At 45.8% G+C, this 22,132-nt stretch overlaps 2 protein-coding genes across 3 annotated transcripts; both read left to right on the forward strand.

The window, feature by feature from the left end:
- The first annotated feature begins 580 nt into the window (after nucleotides 1-580).
- On the forward strand, nucleotides 581-8,666 carry LOC114869669 (lissencephaly-1 homolog B). 2 transcript variants are annotated; one of them, XM_029174074.3, is made up of 11 exons: nucleotides 581-773; nucleotides 3,871-4,153; nucleotides 4,714-4,798; nucleotides 4,884-4,958; nucleotides 5,052-5,258; nucleotides 5,972-6,140; nucleotides 6,301-6,403; nucleotides 6,530-6,758; nucleotides 6,974-7,075; nucleotides 7,148-7,304; nucleotides 7,421-8,666. In XM_029174074.3, the coding sequence occupies exons 2-11, from the start codon at nucleotides 4,122-4,124 to the stop codon at nucleotides 7,492-7,494; spliced, it is 1,233 nt and encodes a 410-aa protein (XP_029029907.1). In that variant the 5' UTR covers nucleotides 581-773; nucleotides 3,871-4,121; the 3' UTR covers nucleotides 7,495-8,666. The 2 variants fall into 2 exon arrangements, with proteins under 2 accessions (XP_029029907.1, XP_029029906.1); XM_029174073.3 differs by having other exon boundaries at nucleotides 581-769.
- Nucleotides 8,667-12,195: 3,529 nt separating this feature from the next.
- On the forward strand, nucleotides 12,196-22,124 carry mntb (MAX network transcriptional repressor b). The gene is made up of 6 exons (XM_029174070.3): nucleotides 12,196-12,556; nucleotides 15,101-15,689; nucleotides 15,770-15,811; nucleotides 15,925-16,036; nucleotides 18,647-18,839; nucleotides 18,969-22,124. Exons 1-6 carry the CDS (start codon nucleotides 12,484-12,486, stop codon nucleotides 19,733-19,735), a joined length of 1,776 nt encoding a protein of 591 aa, XP_029029903.1. The 5' UTR covers nucleotides 12,196-12,483; the 3' UTR covers nucleotides 19,736-22,124.
- The last annotated feature ends 8 nt before the right edge of the window (nucleotides 22,125-22,132 follow it).

The raw sequence follows: 22,132 nt of genomic DNA on the forward strand, positions 1-22,132 counted from the left end.
AAAGGAAAGTGTAGGGAGCTAGCATATGAGTAAGTGGAAAACATTAAGTTAAATGCTGAACTAATATTGACTTCTTATAGATGGTTGATTCACTGACAAAAATTGATTGTGGTGCTTAGTAGTTATTTAAATTTTGTCCATTTCATAAAAAGGTAAATCTTTTGTCCACACGAGAAATTATTAAAGCAGGATTAAAATAATCTTTATTGCTTTTGGGAATTGTACCTTTATAAACATCTCATCTGGACGACCCACCACCTTCACAGTTTATTTCCCCAGGCAGAAGCTGTCTTCAGGTGTATGAAAAGAACTGTAAATTATTAACAATCACAGCAAGGAAATGTTATTATTGCAATATAATAAAAATAATTATTGCAAAATTATAGGGAACCTGACTATTTTTGCTAGTCAAAAATGTTTATAGTTACGTGTATGATTGCTGTTAATTTTATCTTTTTGTAAATTAAAACTCAATAAATACAAAGTTAATAAAAGACTGTAAAATGAAGACGTTCACTTTTGTTGCGTTTTCCCTTTAATTACAAGAACGTCAGAGGGGCACCTTGCGCGGCGCTGCTCGAATCGACGTGCGCGCCGCCGATTTCCTCCCGCGACCGTTAGCTGGGGTGGTTGCGGTGGTACCAAAGAGGAGAACAAATCTGAACGACTGTGCCGGGTGATGTGAAAAGTCACAGAACCACACCAAAACCTGGGTTCCTGTCGCAAGTCTACGCCTGTCAAGGGAATGATAGCCACCATTCGTCACAGGGTAGGTCGGTAGTTCTCACAGTCGCCTACATTCGTGCTTTGCCACTTAGAAAGTCTTGCTAATTTGACGACGAATTGCCTGCAGTGCCTGCGCTTTCCCGTTCGGATCTCAAAATGGCGGAGAGGCCGAACGCTAAGCTAAGCTAAGGCTAAGCTAAAGGCTAAGTTGGCATTGTCAATAGCATCGATTTCGATACTAGATGATTTGACAATGTGAATAATGAACTGTAAAAAATGCTGAATGTGTCTTACATCTTTAAATCAGATAAGCGTTGTTTGGCTAATGCGCCACTTCCAAGAAGACACTTGTTGTGAACGTTAGCCAGTTGAACATTTGGCTAACGTTAGCTGCATCTATTTATGGCATTTCTATGGCGATGAGCTAACGTGATAGTTGGCTAAGCTAACCTGGGTGCTGTCAGCTTGCTGCCACAACATTATTTATCACAGCTGCTGCAAAACACCTGATTCCTAGAAAATCCATAGGATTCTGCTTTGCAAATGTGAGACGTAGACCATGGTTTAGTGTTAGAAAAATATTTTATATTTTTCCATAAAACTGCGATAACGCTACAATAACGTTGGTGGTGAAGATCAGCCAATAACCTTTAGTAAAACATGGTATAAATGTGTCATCCTTTCAGCTTCTGCTTAACCTGAAACCGTAATTTTAGCTGCAACATGCGGCGTCTTCGTTGCTTGTTGACGGCGACCAACGCCCTCTGTGTTTTGGTATGATGACTGCGAGCTGGTATAAATCTAGCCTGTTCTAACTGACAGGTCCGGTTAACGTGTACGCTGCCCTGCTCGGCTAATGTTAGCTTGAAAGGGCGTTGCAGAGAGCCGTTGCTGCAACTTTGCCCTTGCGATTGATACGGGGAAAGACGTCACCTTAGCCAGAGTCTGAACCCGTATCTGTTAAACCAAGCGTCGTGTAGTTGTGTACACACAATGCAAAGCTGCCTTGAGAAATGGTAATTTATGTTTTTAAATGCGATGTTGTTGTTGATCGATATCTCAGTACAATCGTTGTTAACTAAGAAAATCTAATATTTTGATATGGTTTGATATTGTGTTGCTGCCATTTAACATTTAAATTTTGGCTGATAATACAAATTTAGATAATGATGAGGATGTTATGTATGTGTTGAACTTTAGAGTGTTTTATTTTGTGGCACTACTTATTGTGAGTCTTGCTATAAAGTGACTTCACTACGATGAAGAGGTACTGAAGTGTTGTAGGCTGTCAGCCAAGGAAAACAGATTTGCCAACATGCATGATGGTTATTAAACATTACCCTGTCAGTTTGTACCAGCAGAGATTTGTTTGACCTGAAACACACTCGTGAGGCAAGAAATTACTCAGCACAGTCTACAGTCAAAGTATAATGTTTCAAAACAAATTGTGACTAACCTAATAGTCATTCAAACCTGTACATGTAATGAAGGTTTGCTTGTGTTATTTAGTTTGACTTACTAAATTGAACAATCGACAGTAAAGATGACATTAATAAAGCAACAGTAACAAGAATCGTCTAGTCTATAGAAGGTCATTTGTAGTCCTCCTCCCCCTGAGTATCAATTGCTTTGTATCTGTTTTAGGACTCTGACAAATGGATGCTCATCAGAACCATGAATTAATTATAGCATCTGGTCATCTTGTTGTTTGCCCTTTAGAAAATTAATAAAAGATTAGTTTCTTTATTGGTTATTTAAATTGTTCTCTTGAATGAGCTTGGATACATTTAGTTTTCAGTTAAACAAATCAGTGTTATACTGCATGCATGAAAGGAAGCAGGACAATAAACTAGTTCCCTTCCAATTTGTTTACAATGCCAGCCTGCAGACACCAAGTTCCAAGTCAATCGGTGTCTTTTACATTAGAAACTATTGACATGGCAAGCAATTCTGCTTTAGTGATTCAATGTAATACAGAGGTTGCAAATAAACATGTTGTAACTAATTTCCTTTTGATGGTCCTGATACATATCGAACCTTGAGCCCTTTTTTCATTTATGACCCTTTGACTAATTGTATGCTGAGTGTAGAGGACTGTATACCCTTTCACTGCAATAGTATACAAACTTTCTACTGGCAGAAGTTAAGCCTCATACGATGACTTTTTTATTTTTATTTATTTATTTTTTTTTATTATACATGGTTCGGTGCTGACTTTCAGAATTGCTGGTAAATCAGAAGTCTCAGGCAGGTTCACTGAAATTGGCTTGGTTACGTAATGTTTGGAGGCTGGTCTGCTTGGTCAAATGGCTATTTTTGAACCATGCTGAGTGTCGCACAGCTAATTTCACTGTTTCAGTGGTTCCAGCTCAGAATACTCTTGTTCGTTGGAAGAGAAGAAGTCCCTTCCGGCACACTTACACTGGGTCCCTGTCTAACTTTATGTTCACCGTAGCTACCGATTATCTCTCACTAAACAAATAGTTGATGATCTGGACTAAAACAGTGTTCCAGGCAATGACAAAGGCAAGGACAGCTTTCTGTTAAGGTCTTCCTTCAGTGTCAAGGTTTAATCCTGTTAGCCACCGTCCACTCTCATTGCACTGTCAGCTGTATAGAGGACTTGTAGTCTCTGTCATTTAAAGTCATGCACACGCACAGACTCGAGGTTGTCTAGTCTAGCTGTTAAGAAGCTTAGTGCTAGTGTTGCCTCAGGTACAAACAGAGTTGAAGCTCAGGGAGTGAGTACTGTTTTTAGCTTTATGATCACCAAGTGTTGCTTGGATTTTGTGTTGTTCTACTGTGATAGTTAAATTGTCCCAAAATATTGTTGATTATTAGTGTCCATAACAGAATTGTTTTGTACTTTAAAATTGATCTTTTGCTTATGCCACAAGCAAAGATCAAAGCAATGTAGTTTCCTGTCCACTCAGATTAATAAATACTTATGTAGAACTTTTCATACCTCACTTCTAAAATGTTGTATTGTACATAATTGTGTCTCTGCTTCATTTACGCGAGCTGCTCTGATTTAAACTTTAATGGTGCTATTTAATTATGCCACTTTTTTCTTAATGTAAATTTTTTAATAGACTGGTTCTTTGTTGTGATTTCTGTTTTTAACCCACATGTCTTTTTTTTTAGGTGATGGCCACATCTAATCAGTGAGCGAGATTTGCACGATTGTGAAAACTTGTGCAGCCTTGGCCAAGCAACTGATAGACAACAGGATCTCTATCTCACCTCCGTCCCTGTGGCACTCTTCTTGCCACTGCTGAGTATCTGAAGGGAAAAAGAAAATCTCACTGAGGGATCAGACTGTTTCCTGCCACAAAGACTCTTTCAACACATCACCTAGCCTTCACCTCCCCAAGAGGGAGCGAACAGCAGCCACCATGGTGCTGTCACAGAGACAAAGAGATGAACTGTGAGTGACCGACTGTAAATCATTTTTTTAATTCATGTAGAATAATGCATCCAGAAACATGTTGATGTTTAATACATATCTTTACAAACAGATGTGTAAACACTGAGGAAATCTAAAAAGATGTGCTTTATTAGACAGTTTCTTAGTAAATATTTCATAACCCACAAGACAGAAGCAAAGAAATTGAGGGGGTTGGGGAAGGATGAGGAACTTGGAGAAGTATGATTGAATAATGTCATGCTCTGCTTGCTGGTATCTGCATTGTTAATGTTATGACATGCATCCCACTCCATTCTATTCAAAACAGCAGATTACCTCACCTTTGTCGTGTTCTTTTTTTTTTTAGAACAATATTTGGAATTAATATCATTTATGTTGGGTTAAAATCAATGTGTATATGATTGAAGATGTTCTGGGTTTAGAGTCATCAGTTGTACAAGGTAGCACTGAAATTTCAGCCTAAATTTAGAACGGCTACTCATAAAATATTTACTCCTCATCTCATGAAGGAGTTGTTTCACTCTTAATATAACAGTTTTGTGTATTGTTTTCCTTGTCAGAAACCGGGCTATAGCAGACTATCTACGCTCAAATGGATATGAGGAGGCCTATTCCACCTTCAAGAAAGAGGCAGAGTTAGATATGGTAAGGAAAGTCTTGACAAATCATTGTTGTTGTTGTTTTTTTGTTTTAGAGGCAGCTGAATGCAGCATCTTTTCTGTGTTTACAGAATGATGAGGTAGACAAAAAGTATGCAGGACTTTTGGAAAAGAAATGGACCTCAGTCATCAGATTACAGAAGAAGGTAAAAAAAACACGTGTTTTTCCAACAGTTACAGGAGAGTGGAAGTGGGAAAGTAGGAGATATGAGTATAATTTATGAATCTGGCTTTTTCAGGTAATGGAGCTTGAGTCGAAACTGAATGAGGCAAAGGAGGAGATTACACACGGAGGACCCATAGGTCAGAAGAGGGACCCCAAGGAGTGGATTCCCCGTCCCCCAGAGAGATACGCCCTGAGTGGACACCGCGCTCCAGTCACACGTGTCATATTCCATCCAGTTTTCTCTGTCATGGTCACAGCCTCTGAGGATGCTACCATTAAGGTATGTGTATGTATGTTGGGTACTGAGCTGCCCGTTTGAGTTGCTTTATGTAACACTGCCCAAAATGTGTCTCTTAGGTTTAAAATTGTGTACCCGTGTCTGTAATAATATATATTTAGGATGTCATCAGCACAGCGTAGCCTGTGGAGCTCTGACCGTTTAGATCAAAGCTGTACTGCAGATCTAAGGCTGCTGTCCCTTTTTATCCACACTGCCTCTGCCTCCTCCTTTTATCCTCCTCCCCGCTTGCTTCGTTCCTACCTCACTCTCTCATTTTTTCTGCTTTGTCACTGCTCATCTGTGTGGAGATGGGCTGATGCATTTGTTGTCGGTGGCAACACTCCAGAAAATAGCACCCTGGCAAACCTCACATCCTCTTTCAGCCTACCCTGTTTTTAATAAATAGTAGACTTGAAAAAATTCAAACATGTCAGCTTTTTGATATTTATTACTTTAAGTTGAATAGTGCAATTTTGTGTGTCGGGCGGTTTATCTTTCATGGCTGACTGCTCTGTTATATCAGGCAAGTTAGAGTTTAATCTCAGAACACATCTTTCCTTTGGAATCAGTCATAAAATAAAAAGCATGTAATAATTTGTTGTTAGGTTTCAGGACTTTTTTTGTCATTCATTTAAATTACAGAGCTGTGTTTGATAAATGTGGAGGGAGAGACAGAAGTGTCTCACTGACTGTGCCTGTGTCTGTAATTTTAGGTGTGGGACTATGAGGCAGGAGACTTTGAGAGAACCCTAAAGGGCCACACAGACTCTGTGCAAGACATCTCCTTTGACCAGACAGGAAAACTGCTGGCTTCATGTTCAGCAGACATGAGCATAAAACTTTGGGACTTTCAGGGGTTTGAGTGCATTCGAACAATGCATGGTACGTGACAGAGGTTAAATGGTTTGAATTTTTGGTGTGTGTTTGTTCGTTCATTCATTCTCACTAGGGTTAGAAACTGGACTGTTTCTGGATGTTTTGATGTCACCTTGGCGGTTTAACTTACAGATCAGTTACATGGGTACATTTTTAACTGTTTCAGGCCACGACCACAATGTGTCATCTGTAGCCATCATGCCTAATGGTGACCATATAGTGTCTGCCTCCAGAGACAAGACCATCAAAATGTGGGAGGTGGCCACTGGGTAAGTGATGGAAAGCTCCTGCTTAAAATAAAATTAGACTCCTATACTCTTAATGAGAAGACTCCTGATAATTGGTTAGCTGCGTATTTTTTTTTTTTTTTATTAATGTGAACTGTTTTTCTGCAGATACTGTGTGAAGACCTTCACGGGCCACAGGGAGTGGGTGAGGATGGTGCGCCCAAACCAGGATGGCTCGCTGATCGCAAGCTGCTCAAACGACCAGACTGTGCGTGTTTGGGTTGTGGCATCGAAGGAGTGCAAAGCTGAGTTGCGGGAGCATGAACATGTGGTGGAGTGCATTGCTTGGGCCCCTGACAACGCTCACCCCACCATCCTAGAAGCCACAGGCTCAGAGGTTCGTATGGCTGCATATGGCTTATTCAGATTGCACACCGTTTTGCTTTGATGTGATGGAGACAGAAAATCGCACAAGTGGTGTCTAGTTTTTTTGTTTGTTTTTGTTTTATTTTATTCTTAGAAGTGCTTCTTCTATGCCTGAGGAGAAAAAAAGGTTTTGTTTCCATTTAAGCCGTTTCTGTTTCCTTAATCTTCTTCGTTACTGTTTTACAGAGCAAGAAAAGTGGAAAGCCAGGTCCTTTCCTTCTGTCTGGGTCCAGAGATAAAACCATTAAGATGTGGGATGTCAGCATTGGCATCTGCCTCATGACTCTGGTAAGTAAGTGACTCCCAGTGTGACTGTTAATAAGTTGGGGCATCTTAATAAGCAGCTTTTGTTTTCTCCAGGTGGGACATGATAACTGGGTGCGTGGGGTGTTGTTTCATCCTGGAGGACGGTTCATAGTGAGCTGTGCAGATGATAAAACCATTAGGATCTGGGACTACAAGAACAAGCGCTGCATGAAGACCCTGTGTGCCCATGAACATTTTGTTACCTCTCTGGGTAAGGGGTCAAAAATACACTTGAAATGCTGAATTTCTGTTAGATTAAATTAATTCCAAAGTTTTGCTAACTCTATTGAAAAGAGATGAAATATTTGCCCTTTTATTTTTTTACAGATTTCCACAAGACTGCTCCCTATGTGGTGACAGGCAGTGTCGATCAGACAGTCAAAGTCTGGGAGTGCCGCTGAGACTGCTATCATTTGTTTTGCCCAGCTCCCCAACCTTCTCTCACCCACCACTACTAACTTCAAAAACAGCTCTAAAGCCCTGCACCTCCGCCTCCCCTCCTGTCCCAACACCCCCCATCCCCACCCCTTGCACTCCAAACCATAGTTGACCATGCGCTTTACCTTCTCCCGTCCTTGCTCCTCACCTACATCAGTCGAACCCTATTAAGATGACTATTGTCCTTTTATGTAAATTATTCTGGATGTAGGGTACGCTTAATAAATGTCACGCAATCTCTGACACATAAACACACTGAAGATGAAAGTATTCCTTGCATGGTGAATCAAACAAAAAATGATATACTGTTAAATTTGCCGAATTTGCATACTGTTGTCATGACTTGAGGGTAAATATCCCTGTGTGCTGGCGCAGGTGGATTCTGGTTAACTGACACTGCACGAAAACCAGTGGCACCCCTCGTTGATGGGGTTTAGGTTTTGTGTTTAGTTTTACTTCATGCCTCCGTTGTTGTCTGTCACTGCGTGGATGGTGATCCAGAAGACGCGAGGGAAGTGAACGACTGAGCGAGCGGAAAGGAGAAAAATGAAGCAGGAAACGCTCCCTCGTTGAATCACTTGAGGTTCTGTGGGCGAGTGCACATGTACATGTGTGTAAACACATGTGAGTGTGTGTGTGTATTTGTATGTCCTGACAGGAGAATCCGTCCCCCTCCTCTGCTCTGATGGTCAGAGGAGAGCGAGGGGGCAAAGCTTCTCACCCAATGTTTTCATTCATACTACTTCATCTCTTTAACAATCTAGTTGACACTCACAGGACCTTAATGATCCCGAAGCTGCTGAGAGCACAGGCACATGTCCCCATAGCAAAAGTGTGTTTTACAGAGGAAAAAACCTGCTCACCTTTTTATGAGGTTTGTGTGTTTGTATGTTGCCCAAGAATCGCCCAGTGCCCTCTTGCTCACTATTTCTGCCTTTTTAACCCACTGAGGACTCCCTCACTTGGGATTTTCATTCTGCTTTCTGTGGTCTCACTGCTCTATTCACACACACACGCACGCACGCACGCACACACACACTCACCAGTGCACATACACGCACAGTAAAAGTTGTGTATCAATATATCTGGATGTCATTGTTTGCAACATAAAGAAATAAAATTCTGTAAATATAAATGACCTGACCTTGTTTTCTCTAAGAATGAACTGAGATGAAAGACGTCTGGGACAAGTTGAACTATCAGGTTTTATAGTCTGGTCAGACGCTGTCTAGTTCATCCCATATTGCAGACATACCTTTTTAAAAATGCATCCAGTGTTGGCAAGAGCAGCTGCAAGCATTTATTTTCTTGAGCATTTAACTCACTGTGTAAATGTTTTGCTACTACATTTTGGACGTGGGAAAAACTTTGTTCAATCAGAGAGGCTTTGCTTTTGAATTGTGGAGCCCAACATCAGCCCAAGTCAACGGAGTGAACTGTTTAGTAAGAAATGGGTCAGTAGAAAAACTTGAGCGCTGCTGCACTAGACAGCAAATATTATTTATGTATAACGATGAGGCTGCCTTTTGTATCTTAAGGCGGTTTCCATTTTGGCATCAGCCAAAAAGTACGGCTGCTAATGACGCTTATAAAAGAGGACTAGAGCTGTGCTGAACTAGCAGTTTTTCTGAAAGACGATATTCAAGGTTACGTTTGATGCTAATAGAAATAAATAAGTTGTAGCATTCATTCCCTTACACGCAGCCCACTTACGCTGAGGCAGACATCAGGAGTCAACAGGGACAGTTCAGGCCCCCTTATCAATTATGCACGATCCCCCCGCCTTCGTCTGCGCCCGCACACACCTGCTCACTCACCCACACGGCAATTACTCTTTTCTCTGAGCTCTGTGTTTCCTGGCAACAGTTGCCAGGGCACCAAGTGTGCAAAGTGCCACACCTCGTGCTCTCCTGCAGGTCTGCGAAGGAGGAGCGGGGAGTGGCGGGGGTAAAGCGCAAGGACAGACGCACATGTGGTCCCAGCACAAGGTTCACGCAGTAAAAGGACGCATAATGGGAACGTGGTTGGTGGGAATGAAACTAAAACACTTGTACGAAGAAGTGTCTTGACGGGAATGGGTCTCATTCTGAATCTGCAGTTTCTCCACAGAGGCACTGGAGTAGAAACATTGGCCTAAATCTGCCTGCTTATCGCCCTCTGATGCCTCGCACACTATTCCCTCCATGCAAGACATCAGAACAGCGCAGAGTGCTGTGGCTGTGGCTGCTTCTAGGTCAGCTTCACCCACGCCTCCCTCTCTCTGACAGAAGTGTTAGGACAGATTCATTGCAAAAGTCAAAGGAGCTGCAGGGAGGTGTGAGCCAGTATTGATTCAGAGGGGTTGACATGATGAAGAAGTGTTGAGAACCTTGACAAAGGTCAGCGTGTCCAAGAGATGCGTCCCTCCGTGGTGTAAATGACCGGTTTTCTAATGTCTATTAAGCATAAGGAGGAGGATGGGGACGTTTGGAGCATCTCTGCTGCTCTCTAGTGGGAGATACGTCCAGCGGCTAAAGAGAAACATACCGTTACTGTACAAGTCCAGTAAGTGCTGTTTAACATCTGACACACAAAAAGATTCAGTTTGATCAAACTGGGCAGTGGTTATTTAAATTTTCTATTTCAATTAGCATCATCTTGTCATTTTGTAGGATGCTTGACAAGATAACAAGAAATAAACCTCAATCTTTACAACACTGCCCATGAACCCAGACAAAAAACATAAAGGCTTCAAACAACTTTTCAGCAACTGGCACTTGAATGTGACACAACTATCCTTTGATGTAATTATGAAGAAAAAGTGAGTAGACACAAGTGATTGTTGGCCACTGTGAATAATTACAGGAAAAAATGAGATGATGAGGCTCGTTATTAGGGTTGACACTGATGACGTGCTTTTGCACATTCTTCACATTCATCACATACAACAGCAGGTTTACCTTGCCACCACAGCTGAATAGTAGCTTTAACATTCCTCCTCGTTTGGTCTTTGAACACTTCTCCCGTGTTGTATTGTTTCCTCATTATCAGTGCTCTGTGACTCCACCGGTGATGCAGCACTTCTAACTGGGTCAGCCCGTCCCTGTCTCACGTTCCTTCCACGTCCCCCGACTCTTCAAAGCTGCCCTCCTCATCCTCTTTTCCTCTTCCTCTCTATATGCCTACATCCCTATAAGGATTTTTGTCATGCAGCTCATGTGCTTACAATGTGCTCTCTCTTTCCTGGTCGTCCCCTCCCCCTCCTTTACTGCCTCATTCATATTCTCCCGTACAGGCTGTCATTGTTTCTCAGCCTGTTGCAATTACTCCTACCCATTCACATGCACACACATGCTATTACATAGACAATTTAATTGACAGTGTGGAGCGCAATGGTGTTTGCAGGTTTGTATGTACAGGCTTGGACACATGGCGCTCTGAGCAGCCGTTTTGATTGGCTGCCATTGTCACACCTTGGATCTATATGACTGAGTGGTGTCCAATCAAACACTGTTACCATGCGCCATAGGCTGCATACATACATTCACCCTATATAAAAAATACAGATTACTACAGACTACAATAAGATGTTTTACATACATATTAACTTTGTTTGTCAAAGCATAAAATGTGCTGTTTAAAAAACGAAGAACTGAGTACATAAGATGTATGGTATCTGAAAAAGAGATGCAATAAACTAAATAAAGAGAAGGAAAATAAAATATGACGTAGAAAGACATTATGTAAAGTTATAGTCTGCAACTTCTAGATAACACAACTTACGCTTCCTTAGTGGTCAGCAGCTCCCCTCTACTGTGATTCACGAACTGACGTCGCTAAGCCCCGCCCCCTGTCGTTTGATTGACAGCGTTGGTCTCGAGACAGCAGGGTGGCCAGTCACGCTCTCGCCATGCAAATGAGCCGCGCTCGGGCCGGGCGGGTGCCCATGTGGACCAGCACCATGCCTTGTTGTTCTGAGCGCTGATTGGTCCACTGGCGCCTGATCGGGCTTCATGCGCTGCGGGCCAGCGGCGGGAACGAAAACACGGAGGACGGGAGGAGCGCGACCGAGAGAACCTGATGAATACCTGGGCTGGAGCTCAGTGCACAGAAGAATAGGTTCCTTTGTATGGACTATCCATTCCATACTTTACTTTATATTTTACAGTACATTTACTTTTAAGTGACACTAAATGGAAATGTTAAAGTTGCATGTTTAATTTCAAGATTTAGTTACAATATATTTACTAAAATGACTAAAATGATTGATTAAATTGAAATGCACTATGGTGACTTTATTATTGTAATTTAGCAAAACTAATTGAACAGAGCTGCATCTCCTGTTTTGTACTCGTAAAGGTTCTACTACACATCTTTGCTCCTATTTTAGTCAGTCGCTAAAGGCGTTTTGCATCTCTCTGAGTTAGTTATACATAGAATATCAACTAGCTCTCATTATTACGTTTAGTCAATGAGCAGCTTTTTTCTTAAAGGGGGTTATAGGTTGTACTTTAATTTGTAGTGGAGTATTTCTATGCACTTGTACTTGATTACAGGTGTAGTACTTGTGAATGACAGGGTGGGCTTCTGAGGAGCTCAGCGCGGAGGATCAGGGTTTAATCCGGTCTCCGGGGTTTGTCGCAGACCGTAGTAACCGGGCGGGGCAGGAGTCCGGGAGGGGCGGGTCTTAACGAGAACACGACTCGCCTTGTTGTGTGTATTCCCGTGCTCGCATCGCCATCTTGTTGCAATCCTATTTTTACGTATGCGAGGATCTACTTTCCGCTCGGCTGGATTGGAAGCTGTCGGTGTGCGCTCCGGTCAGACGCAGGGGACGGAGAGCCTCGGGTCTGCAGGTGTGAACCGTGCACACGGAGAATCCCAGCGGGACACTAACTTAGTCCTCGGTCTTTTCCTCCTTCCGTCCCCGGGGCCACCGGGTCGCCTGCCGTGAGGCATTAACATTACGCGCAATGAGCATCGACACACTTTTGGAGGCGGCCAGATATCTGGAATGGCAAGCCCAGCAACAACAGACCACACGTGGTAAGTAAACAGCAGACCGGCGTCGCGCTCAGCCGACGTGTGAAATAAGAATACGGGGATGAACTAATCCTACACGTCCTTTAGCGAAGGGGGTTGTATCCAGGCTTTGCGTTTTCAAGTGACCCGCCTATGAAGAGCGGACGCGTTTGTAGTTTGTATGGCCGGGCTCGCGCCAAGATTAGACTTCGGTGGCTACAAAGTATCCGCAGCTCCGGAGCGGGTCGTTGCCGCACGCGCCGACTTCCTTTAATTCGGACAGTTGTTTTTCAAAGCAGCTTTGCGCGCTCACGGCGTGTATGTATGTGCGATCAGCCCATGACTCACTGTGCGTGTGTGTGTGTGTTTGTGTGTGTGTGAGAGATGAGTTCCTGTCAGTAATCGTGGTCAATTCCTGAAGTGAATAAATGCACCGCGCGCACTTTCTGCAGAAATTCAGCCCAGCCGGAGTTGATTTGCTGATTAACTCGTGTTACTTCACACAATTTGGGCTCCGGTCTGCTCTAAATTCCCCCCTCTAAAATCGATTTGCCCCAGTTTTTGTCCGTCGAGCACCGGCAGGGCGGAGGCTGCTCTTTACATAATACCGTGACAAGGCTCCCATATCTCATGACACACAGCGGGGCGGGCCCTCACGCGCTCGCCGAGTTCCATTTCTATATCCGCGCGCGAGCGTTTACATTATTTATTTGCGTTTCCTCTTTTGTGTCCGCTTCAAATTTAAACCCGCGACTTGTCACAGTGATGGACTGGGTGAAAGAGGACGGGCTGTCTGAGGGGGAGAACGGGGGAGGGGGTGAGCCTTTATGTGTTTCTGCCCTCTGATGACGTGTCAGACAAATCAGACCCCCTCCCCGTATACTTACTTACCCTACCTCGTGCTAGGATCCTCCCACTTCGACCACGTGCACACTGCCCCCCCCCCTTCCTCTTCCACATACGCACACTGCTTGTCCCCGCCCTCCCACGCAGCCTACTGACAGTGGCGGGTCATAGAGAAAGAAGGGGGGGGGGGGTAAGTAGGGCAGACCTCCCGCCTCGCCCCCCCCCCCCTCCGCACGCCAGCCCAGCCTCCCTCAATGCAGAAGTTATGTAATTTACGTTTGTGTGCACTTGACAAACTGGAGCAGTGGAGACTCTGCCAGACGTTATTTAATTATTTGTGTTTCAACCAAAGAGCTGTTCAGGTGTGACACAGGCACATGCTTTAAAACCGGGGCCCATTGGGCCTGTAAAACAAGTGTACACTCAGTGGAGGCGACGACCTTCCAACCTCAGGAGGAACAGAAATGACCTATGAATCATCAGGACGGCATCGTTGAAGATCATCAGCTTCTTCACCGGAGGAGGGGAGTGAAACGTTGGATGATGATGACACTCAGCCCAGATGATCCCAGGACCGATCGATAGTCCAGCACAATGACAGGGCCCGGTGGAGATGGATGGTTTTATTGTAACACAGCCGCCTGTGCAGGCGAATCAGGAATTTGTCACAAAATGAGGCAGAAGCTGTCATTTAACACACCGTTCTTTCTTTCTAGCCTCGACGCCGCGGCAGCGCTTGCGGTGGATGTTCTCGGCTGCACGCTGGCGCTCGTGCAAGTCTGAGGAATCCCTGGGATCCTCTGTCCAACGTTGCTGTTTCCACGGCAACAGAGGGCTTTCCGCATTGCTCCGAGTCTTCCCGCCTCGGTGCGGTGTGCAGTAACTACTCACCCGCATCGCTGACGGCCTCTGCAGAGCGGACGCAGAGCGGGAGCACTCGTCCTGCAGCCACTTGTCTTGTTTCTCAGAGTTAGTTGTTTTGCGGCACGGTTTAGTACACGTTGACCCACTCGAGTGGTTCCTTGACAACAGTCCATGGCTGCTGCTCAGACCCGTGTAGAAACAGAGGCACGCTGGGCCGGTCCAATCACAGGACAGACAGGGGGGTTCTCTCCAGTCAGGAAGCAGACGCAGACACGGTTTCTCTGTTGCAGCTTTTTTTTTTTCTGTCTGATTCCCAGATGACATCATATTTTAAATGTGTTCTTGTGCACGTTGCGTTTCACAACAATTACACTGCTAATGTTGACTGAAGGGAACGCGAGCCCGGCAAGTCGTCGAACGTTGATGGATGGATTTAGCGGCACGTTAAAAATGTCGTGAAGCGACTGGGAGGTTTCAGATCCAGGTTCTGGTTGCAGCAGAGCCACTGTTGCTGTTTTACCGGTTCTTGATTTTGAAGAACTGTCAGCGATGCATGCACCAGCAAAAGTCATCTGTGTTTGCTTTCTATTCCATTCATACTTACACAAATCTTCACTCGCATTTCCTCCTTCCTGATGAGTGTTCTTTAATCCTGTCCCGGATGAGAGGACAGAGTTTTGTGATTTGTAACAAGCAATAAAAATTAAACATGATCAATACTATAATTTGCTTTGTTATTTTTTGACCTCCCTCATGAAGACAGAAATTAAGTTAAATATCAGATTCATATTCCCTTAATAAGAGTTACGTGTTTTAGTGTTTGAGTAGTTACTTGTTTTTTTCTTGTCACTCTCACAGAAGAAGAGACTCTCAAAGAGAAGGAACACATCCGGAGGGAAGCGGAGTCAAAGTGCGTGGAGCTCGTGACGTCTCAGCCCGTCAGAGTCAACCACGTCACCTGGGGAGATGACGCCCACCGCCAGCAGCCGCAGCGCCCCCCCCGCCCCCCCCCCCCCCCCCCCCCTCCGTCTCTGCCGCCCCAGCCGCTCCCCATCGCCGTCATCCCCATGGTCCCCGTCGTCGCCGCCGCCGCGCCCTCGGTCCCCGCCGTCCCCCTCGCCACGCAGATCGCCGCCGCCGCCACCACGCTCAACGGCACGGCGACGGCCAAGGGCGCGTCCTCGCTCCCGCAGCACCAGTCGTCCTCGCGCCACCTGCTGTGCGCCCCCCAGATCAAGCTGGAGGCGGGCGCGCAGCCGATCGAGGTGAAGCCGGGCCTGCCGCAGCCCCAGGTCCAGGTGCAGTACTCCGCCTCCATCAGCACTAATGGCTCCGGCTCCCAGCATGCACTGCTGCCCCATCAAGCCACGCCGACGGCTCAGCTACGGCCGAACGGAGTCACGATGGAGGACATGAGGGCCATGGAAGGGAAGAGGAGGCCAGGAGGGTCAGTGTGTGTTTAAACAGGTTATTACGCGAGCGGTCGTGGCTTTGTGCATGTATTTGATCGGCCATCTTTTGTTGCAGAGCGGGAACCAGAGAGGTGCACAACAAACTGGAGAAGAACAGGTTCGTCGCCGTAACCTGAGCGCTCGCTGCTCATTCCTCAGTTTCGTAGAATTGTTGTTGGTTTTTTTTTTTGTAGTGCTTAAAAGCGTGACTTCTGTTTGTGGCTGTTTCAGGCGAGCTCACCTCAAAGAGTGTTTTGAGACCCTGAAGAAGAACGTTCCCAACGTTGATGAGAAGAAAACCTCCAATCTCAGCGTTCTTCGCAGCGCCCTGCGCTACATTCAGGTACGGTTCCCCATCGTCTGCACCCAGCGGACACTCTGCTTTGAGCTGGATTCATGGGACTTCCCTTTAAAAATGGCGATGAAGCGAGTTTTTCTTAGTGTCCTTCTTTTGAAACACGGGTTTGCATGTGATGCATTAAACTCAGATGATTATTGGGTGGAAGTGTTATTGCTCAACTCTTCCTGCCATAAGAAAATGATCATTTTGATAAAGAGGACCATTTTAGCGGTTAAAGGGTTGTAGCTTAATCTGATGTTACATGTTGTGGGGGGAGAGGAGCCTGTAAAGCCCACAGAGGTGTGTCTGCAGCCTATAAAAGTAGACCAGGGAGGATTTCTGCTGTAAGAAATGGAGCTGGAGGCTGCAGCTTCACACACAAACACACTGGTTCCTTCTTCTTGTGGAAGCTTCAATGCAAATACGCAGCAGGGAGGCAACTAAATTAGGCCACAAGATGGAAGAAGTCGTTCCAAGATCGCAGGACAGCCTTCAGGGGGGGCACAACACTGATGATGATGATGATGATGATGATGATGATGATGATGATGATGATGATGATGCGGAAGAGCTGATTTTATGCTGAACATAAAACAACTACAGGAACGTCAGCAGGAAACCAACTGGAAGTAGCCACATTTTGGGGACAGCGCCAGCAATAGGAATGTTGTGATTTAGGATCTGGGAGGTTTACCATGAACGCAGATGCAGTGTTAGTCTAGTTAACGAGTAGTGGGTGCTGCTGTAGATGAGTGCCTCTCTTTTTATCCTCCTCCGCCCGCCTCCCCTCGAACGCCCGTAAACCTCACTCACTCACTCTCTCTCTCCCTGAGCCATGTGAGATCCGAGCACATGGCTGGCTCGGTCCTGATGACGTACCTCACCCACTCTCTCTGCACCTCTAGACTGCAGCGAGGAGGGGAGGGGAGGGGGGACGGGGGCGAGACGGTGACAGGTACCGGGCTGCGTGAACGCAGCGACGTTGCCGTGGTTACAACGGCGGAGGAGCTGCAGACTCTCAGCAGATTTTTCTTTGTGTTTAACCTCTGCTTGTCTCTGATTTCACTTCTTTTCATCCGCGTCTGTCTCGTCCGGTGTCGCGCCGCTGTCGCTCCACTTCAGGAACCCTTGGTAACCATAGCAACAGGCGGCAGGTGGTCAGGGCACTGTAGTTTTTCCATTTCTGTGCATTTGTCTTTATGGGAAAGTGGGTGAAATGAAGACTAAGCCAATCCAATACATTGTTTTTTGCCACTGGTTGTAGATGGTTGATCATCACAGAATGCATTTATGGAAACTGTGATTTCAGGTCACATCTACTCTTTATATAAAAGCGATTTAAAGCATGTTTGAGCCCAAAAAGTCATCTTTTTGATGCCTCTCTTTAATTTGAGTGGTGAAGATTTCCTCAAAGAGGAAGGAAAGGAGGCATAGATATCTAAAGAGACAGAGGAGGAAGAGGGGAGGGTGTCAAGGGAGCAGGGGAGGAGCAGGGAGCGGGGGAGTGCTGAGGAGGTGGGGGTTGGGAGTGATCCAGACCCCCCAGTTGACAAACGTCCAGTCGTACCAGTTCTAATACGTAATTACCCCGGTGCTTCGGCCAATTAGACGTGTCCTTATGCTTTTTCACAAACCGCTGCTCAAGCAGTTGAATCCTCTGGGATGGGGTTGCTAAGGAAACGGTTTAGGGTGGCAGCTGTTTCCTTGGTGATTCGCAGCAGGACTAGTGGTGTCTGAGTTCGTATGGGAAGACCTTGAAAGGGTGTTGCTGGAGGGACATGCGCAGACAGGGAAGCGGCAGCAGTCGTTCTTCTGCGGCCACTGTTGACTCTGTGTCAGTGTCAGTCGAAAGAGGAGTGGTGTCGGCAAGCGTGCGGGAGTCAACAGTCAGATTCCACCCAGTCACGCGTTTTAATCTGAAGACTCTCTCTTTACGTCATTTTCCAGATCTTTGCCCGAAAGTGGGTTTAGGTTGAACATCCCTCTGAATGTAATTAAAAGCCCCCAGATGGGGAGCTGGTATAAGGCGAAGGAGGTCACCGGGTCTGTGAATGGGAGCTAGCGCGTGTGGAGGCATCACGTGCCCGTAAACAGCTTTGCTCAGTGAAGTGTACGTGTCGTAGTAGGATCATGTGTCCTCACATGTTCACGCTGATATTCTCTCTTTTTGCATCTGACGGAAACAGCTTTTTAAAAATTACTCTTCTGACAAATCAGATGAATAATTAATTTCTAATAATGTGAAGTTGTGACATTTATTTTTCTGTGCTAATGTTCTAAGCCTGTTGTTTAACGTGTGTGTGTGTGTGTGTGTGTGTGTGTGTGTGTGTGTGTGTGTCAGGTGACCAGCACAGAAACTGGGTCACAGGGACGTCGTGGTGGGAAAATCACTCTGTAGTTTCCCTTTTTCACACGCCTGCTGCGTTTTTCTTTCCTTGTTTTAGTTGCAACCCTAAAAAATGCACATGCAGCTTTACTGGTTTACTGTGTATGTGAAGGTCCTCAGAGACAGTGATGATGAGGTGTGATTGGTGGAAATTTAAGATCGGCTCCCATTTTGATATTAACAAAGATTCCAGGGTCATTTTTTAATCCTCCTGTCTCCCCTCAAAGACCCTGAAGCGTAAGGAGAAGGAGTACGAGCATGAGATGGAGCGTCTGGCCAGAGAGAAGATCTCCACTCAGCAGCGCCTGGCTGAGCTCAAGAACGAGCTCAGCCAGTGCATGGACGCCGTGGAGATCGACCGAGTGCTCCGACAGACCATCCAGCCGGAGGACGACCAGGCGTCCACGTCCACCGCATCAGGTGCGTTCGGTTCAACCACAATTAGCCACGAATGTTGTTAGAAAGGGCCGATTTGGGATCTTTCATACAATATGATGCTCCCGTGAGGGCGGTTAAATGGGACGTAACCGTTTCCGCTCTCGTCCGCAGAGGGAGAAGACAACTTCGAGCAGGACATTGATGAGGATGCCGCCGCCCCCCCTGCTCCCACGCCCCTCCCCAAGCCGACGCCTCCCATTTTACAAGCCCAGGCGCTGCTCGCCCCTCACCTGTCCATCCAGCACCCCACCTTGCCTCTGGCCGGAGTCCTGACGGCGTCCTCCCCCTCGGCCGCCCCCCCGCCTCAGGCCATCGCCCCGGCGCCGCTCCCGGGCCAGCCCCCCCCTATAGCGTCGGCCGTGCAGGTCCAGCCCACCGTCATCGCTCACTCGGCCGTCTCCCACGCCTCCGTCATCCAGGCTGTCAATCACAAGCACCTCGCTCACATCGCGCCGTCGCCGGGCCCCGCTTCCGCTCAGCCCATGTCAGTGGCTCCGGCCGCGGCGGCCGCTCACACGCCGATAGCCGCTCAGCCCATTGGACACATCACTGTCCACCCGGTGGCCCACCTGGGGCCCTCCCACCTGCCGACTCTTTACCCCCAGGGCGTGGCGGTCTCCCAGCCCACCGTGGTGGGCCACATCACCCACACCTTCACCCATCACACCCTGCCCCACGTGCAGGCTAATCCTCAAGCTAACACTAACGGAGCCCAGGTGAACAGCGCCACCGTGGTCGGCCAGGGCAGCCCATCGCTGGGGAAGCCCACAGCGGTGCTGGCCCCGCATCCGCAGCTGGTCGGACAGGCTGCGGTCCTCAACCCCGTCACCATGGTTACGGTCCCAACCTTTCCTGTCAGCACACTCAAACTGGCCTGAGAGTTCAGTTGACAACGGGTGTGATGGACAAGAGTCGGAGGGGGAATTCTGAACGCGTTTCCACGTGAAAATGAACAAAAGCATCATCAGCTGTTTTCTGGAAAACGTGGTGAGTGTCTTTAGAGATGTTGTGGTCACAGCTCTGTTTGTGAACAGTAACGTTAGAACAGAGCCACCGAGGCAGGCCATTGTTTGTGAAAATAAGACTGTGACATTTGTCTCTGCTGCAAGGACAGGAAATCAGTTGTACCTTTCTTCCTGTTCTTCCCTTCCTCCTCCTCCACAACCAGAAGCACTAACATAATAAGCTTGGTTCACTCTCAGGCATCTTAGGATTTCTCTTAACTCTCGATTCACTCTTGAGACAAACCAAGACGCTGGCGTTCGACTGAGACTGTCTGTGCCCGTCGTGATGTCAGGAGGAAAAGTGGGCGTTTGGGAGCAGGGAGAGGTTCTGTGGTCTGACGCAGGGCATTGATGCTACATGGCCACTGAAGCAGAGTTAAAGCACTGATGTGGTTTTATCAGTAATACTGCAGTTCCATGACATGGTTCCACAGATCCATTACTTGAGTTATTTATTCCGTGTCCAATTCCTCTGATCTTCCTCTGAATAAGGCAAAAGGATAAGCAATTAATGAAACTGGATATAGTGGAGGAGGACTGAAGCTCCTTGTCTTTGTATACAGTTCTTGTTCTGATGTGCGCATGTAACAAGGCAGTCGACAGTTCATCCACTAATCCTTACTCCCTTGTTTTGAGGGCAACTCCAAATGCAGGACTCCAGCCACAATTGGCTGGTTGAACGGAGACCAACTAGGACAAAGCCCGGTTAGCTTTCATATTAACATACAGTCGCATCTCTTATTGTTTGATCCATGGAGTCGTAACACATTTGCTCAGATGCAAGATTTAGATGTAGGAGCCTGAGAAACAAGTTTGGCAGCTTGGTCGTTTCAGGGCTCTTGAGTCGTGTCGGACTCTGGGTCATCTCACTCTGCTGAGCTGTGGGGACATCCTGAAGAAGTCAGTGGTGACCGGTCTCCTTTGATGAAGGTTTCCATCCTCTCCTTTCTAATGCAACAGCTCCCTCTGCTGCCTCGTCCCGTACCTCATACACAGCAAAGAATTCCCGCACAGGCTTTTACTACCCATGAGCATGGAAACTCTTCACTCTTGACCTTTTTTTTCTTTTTTAACTAACAATGAACTTTTTTTAAACTTAAAAAGTCAGCACAAGGTTTGCATTTATGTTCCACCTTAAATTAACGAGAGAACACCTGTTCCAAAAAAAAAAAATCAAGTGTAAGTGGGGAGTGTGTCACGATGCCCACATTAACTGGTTTGTCTTTGGCGTCTGTGTTTTTGCGCACATACTGAACGGGTTCACAGCCTTCTTGCCAGCCTCCACATTAACTCTCACGGTGTATGTAGTCAGTGTCGCGTGTATCTGCTCCCTCGCCTCTTTTGCAGATTCTCTGTTATGTGTCCGTGTATGTGACTGTGTGCAGTATGTTTTATATTATGTACTATAGTTATTCCTACTGTACTTGTAGCATGGCTCATTCTTTGGTTACACAGTTTGCCTGTGCATGATTGTGTGTGTGTGTGTGTGTACGTGTGTGTGTGTGTGTGTGTGTACGTGTGTGTGTGTGTGTACGTGTGTACGTGTGTGTGGCAAGCAAGCTACAGTTTTGTTTTTTTTGTTTAAACACAGGTGATTTATGGTATAAACCCTTTTGGGTGCTATCGTGTGTGCCTATACTCAGTTTTCCTAAACACTGTGACACCTCTGGCAAAACACGGACACATTTAGCGAATAGAAGAGACAAAGATTTACTGTCAGTTTTTTTTTGTTTGTTTTAAAATTTCCCTTTTGTGAGTTGGACTGAGACAGAATGGAATAAGTGGAAAAACAAAAAGGTTGTTGCTCTTTTCTTGATAATATAATGTCTGATATTCAATTTGAGATTTGTAATATTTGTATGTGTATGAAAGTTTTGTAAATTTGTGATCGTATGCACGTTTTGGCATATGAGTGTATGTATTCAAAATTTTTAAGTGCTTGTGTTTTTTTTTGTTTTGCATGTAGATTGCCATTTAGTTTCTTTTTGTTTAAGTTTTTTGGGGACCATGTACAATACTGTATAACGTGGGCAGGATCTTGGACCTCATGCTACATTGATATTATATATGAATATAAAAACATGTTTTCCCTATGGAGAAAGTTTTAAGTTATATATCGCCTGTACACTTTGGGCTGCCTTTTAGATCTAACTGTCCACTGTTAAAGATAACAATGATGATAATGGATAAAACATATTAATGATGAAGAGTTATGCTGATGAAATAATAAAGATTCTTAATAAATCTTATTACATTTACAACACGTCTTTC

Source organism: Betta splendens, chromosome 14 (assembly GCF_900634795.4).
Source record: "Betta splendens chromosome 14, fBetSpl5.4, whole genome shotgun sequence".
Taxonomy (NCBI): domain Eukaryota; kingdom Metazoa; phylum Chordata; class Actinopteri; order Anabantiformes; family Osphronemidae; genus Betta; species Betta splendens.

Coding starts and splice junctions, on each gene's coding strand:
- LOC114869669 (XM_029174074.3), top strand. CDS start 4,122: ATGGTGCTGTCACAGAGACAAAGAGATGAACT. Junction 4,799..4,883: donor AAGAGGCAGAGTTAGATATG/GTAAGGAAAGTC, acceptor CTGTGTTTACAG/AATGATGAGGTAGACAAAAA. Junction 4,959..5,051: donor TCATCAGATTACAGAAGAAG/GTAAAAAAAACA, acceptor TGGCTTTTTCAG/GTAATGGAGCTTGAGTCGAA.
- mntb (XM_029174070.3), top strand. CDS start 12,484: ATGAGCATCGACACACTTTTGGAGGCGGCCAGATATCTGGAATGGCAA. Junction 12,557..15,100: donor GCAACAACAGACCACACGTG/GTAAGTAAACAG, acceptor TCACTCTCACAG/AAGAAGAGACTCTCAAAGAG. Junction 15,812..15,924: donor AACAAACTGGAGAAGAACAG/GTTCGTCGCCGT, acceptor TGGCTGTTTCAG/GCGAGCTCACCTCAAAGAGT.